The sequence below is a fragment of the Gavialis gangeticus genome, unplaced genomic scaffold, assembly GCF_001723915.1.
Source record: "Gavialis gangeticus isolate Ggan-Ray unplaced genomic scaffold, GavGan_comp1, whole genome shotgun sequence".
NCBI classification, from domain to species: domain Eukaryota; kingdom Metazoa; phylum Chordata; order Crocodylia; family Gavialidae; genus Gavialis; species Gavialis gangeticus.
In genome coordinates, this window is record NW_017729011.1 from 6599516 (window position 1) to 6601130 (window position 1615).

General features: G+C 41.9%; 1 protein-coding gene across 1 annotated transcript in view; it reads left to right on the top strand.

Annotated features, from left to right (window-relative positions):
* The window catches only part of LOC109292855 (ficolin-2-like), a 20697-nt gene extending 19344 nt beyond the window's left edge, over positions 1-1353 (top strand). The window contains exon 10 of the mRNA XM_019510464.1: positions 982-1353. Coding sequence (XP_019366009.1) covers positions 982-1226 — 245 coding nt within the window. The 3' untranslated portion in view covers positions 1227-1353. The remainder of the gene's footprint in view (positions 1-981) is intronic.
* The last annotated feature ends 262 nt before the right edge of the window (positions 1354-1615 follow it).

Genomic DNA, 1615 nt, shown 5'->3' on the forward strand with positions numbered 1-1615 from the left:
TAAGGGTGACTCTATAGTAGTTGTAATTCAAGGTACAAAAGAGGCTGTCTGTGAAAAAAGGAAATAGCTGTAAATTAGGAAGACAAAGGGCAGAAAAGCAGGAGAGGGGAGAAAGTTGGGGGGGAGAACAAAAGTCTAAGTGGTCATGTCTGCCAGGTACCTGGTGAATCAGATGTCAGGCAGGTTGTAATGTGTCATAAATCCAATGTATATACTGAGTCCATATTTTTTGTATCCAGTAGATTTATGAAGTAAAGTTCATAGGCTCGTCTATGAAAGTGTTTTGTAAGTTCCCTTTGAGGATTAGAGCTGAGAGATAGGAGACGGAGTGATTATCTCGTGAGAAGTGTGCACCCACAGGTAGTTGGGTATTCTTGTTTTTGATAGATTTTCAGTGTGCGTTCATTTTTGTGCAGTTGTTGTTTGATTTCTTGTACATATTTTCCATCAGGGTATTTGGTGCACTGGGTGAGATATACAACATTTCTGGAGGTGCAAGTATGAGATCCAGAAATAGTGATGGTTTTGTTGTGGGGTGTAGTTATTGTAGGGTTGGGGGAGATGTGTTGGCAGCCGTGCAGACTGAAGCATTAGATGTTTTGGCACTTTCCCAAAGAAAGGTTGAGCTTTTTCTTTTCCTTCAGTTCCCAAAGACTGAGTATCTAGATGTCCTTTCTTAAAATGATTGGCCACAGTTCTTTTGAGTCTCAGTGCAAAGGCTGAATCACAAATGCCCTTTGCAATATCTGACTCCCTCCAGATTGCTGCTGGGAATGTAACCTGGCATGTGACACATTAGGAGCCAAGAGGGAAATGGTTATAATGAGCTTCTGATTCCCATTGCAGACTTAAGGGATTCTGAGTACCCTTGAAATGGGGAGATGAACACCAATGTTCTCAAATGACAGAGCTGGCTAAGATGCCTGCTGTAGAACTACCTTGCTGCAAGCTGTTAACAATGACATCATTCAATTTGCACAGGGGATTCATTGATTTATCACAATGGCATGCCGTTCTCCACTAAAGACGAACAGAATAACTCTACTTTCAACTGTGCACGACTCTACAAAGGAGCCTGGTGGTACTTTTATTGCCACGAGTCCAATCTGAACGGACTTTACAAGAGGGGAGTACATGAAAGTTATGCAGACGGAGTGAACTGGATGAGATGGAAAGGGTATAAATATTCCATGAAAACTACAGAAATGAAAATTAAGCCAATGTGAAACTCATAGGAAGGTCAGGACAAGAGAAGATTTAGACAAAGGGTTTTAGAACATTTGGATTGTCCCAACCCCCGCCACTGCCTCCTGATCAACCTTAGAAACAAATAAAGCACTGCATTGGTCACAAGGGGCTGCTCTTTTTGCTTCCCAGTAACTGGAGTTGATACAGGAATATCCTGAAAGTAGTTTTATGGTGTCTGGGTTATGTGTAGCTATGTCTAAAATCCCTGTGCAGAATTGCCGTGGAGGGCTTCTCTGAGGGTGGAGTAAATGCGGAGGTGCATGTTGCTTTATTCACTCTGAACCCTGACAGATCTGTGGATAATTACTGTCTTTTGCTTACTTCTTTCATGACAAATAGTGAAATAGTGACAAACAGAGGCATGTTC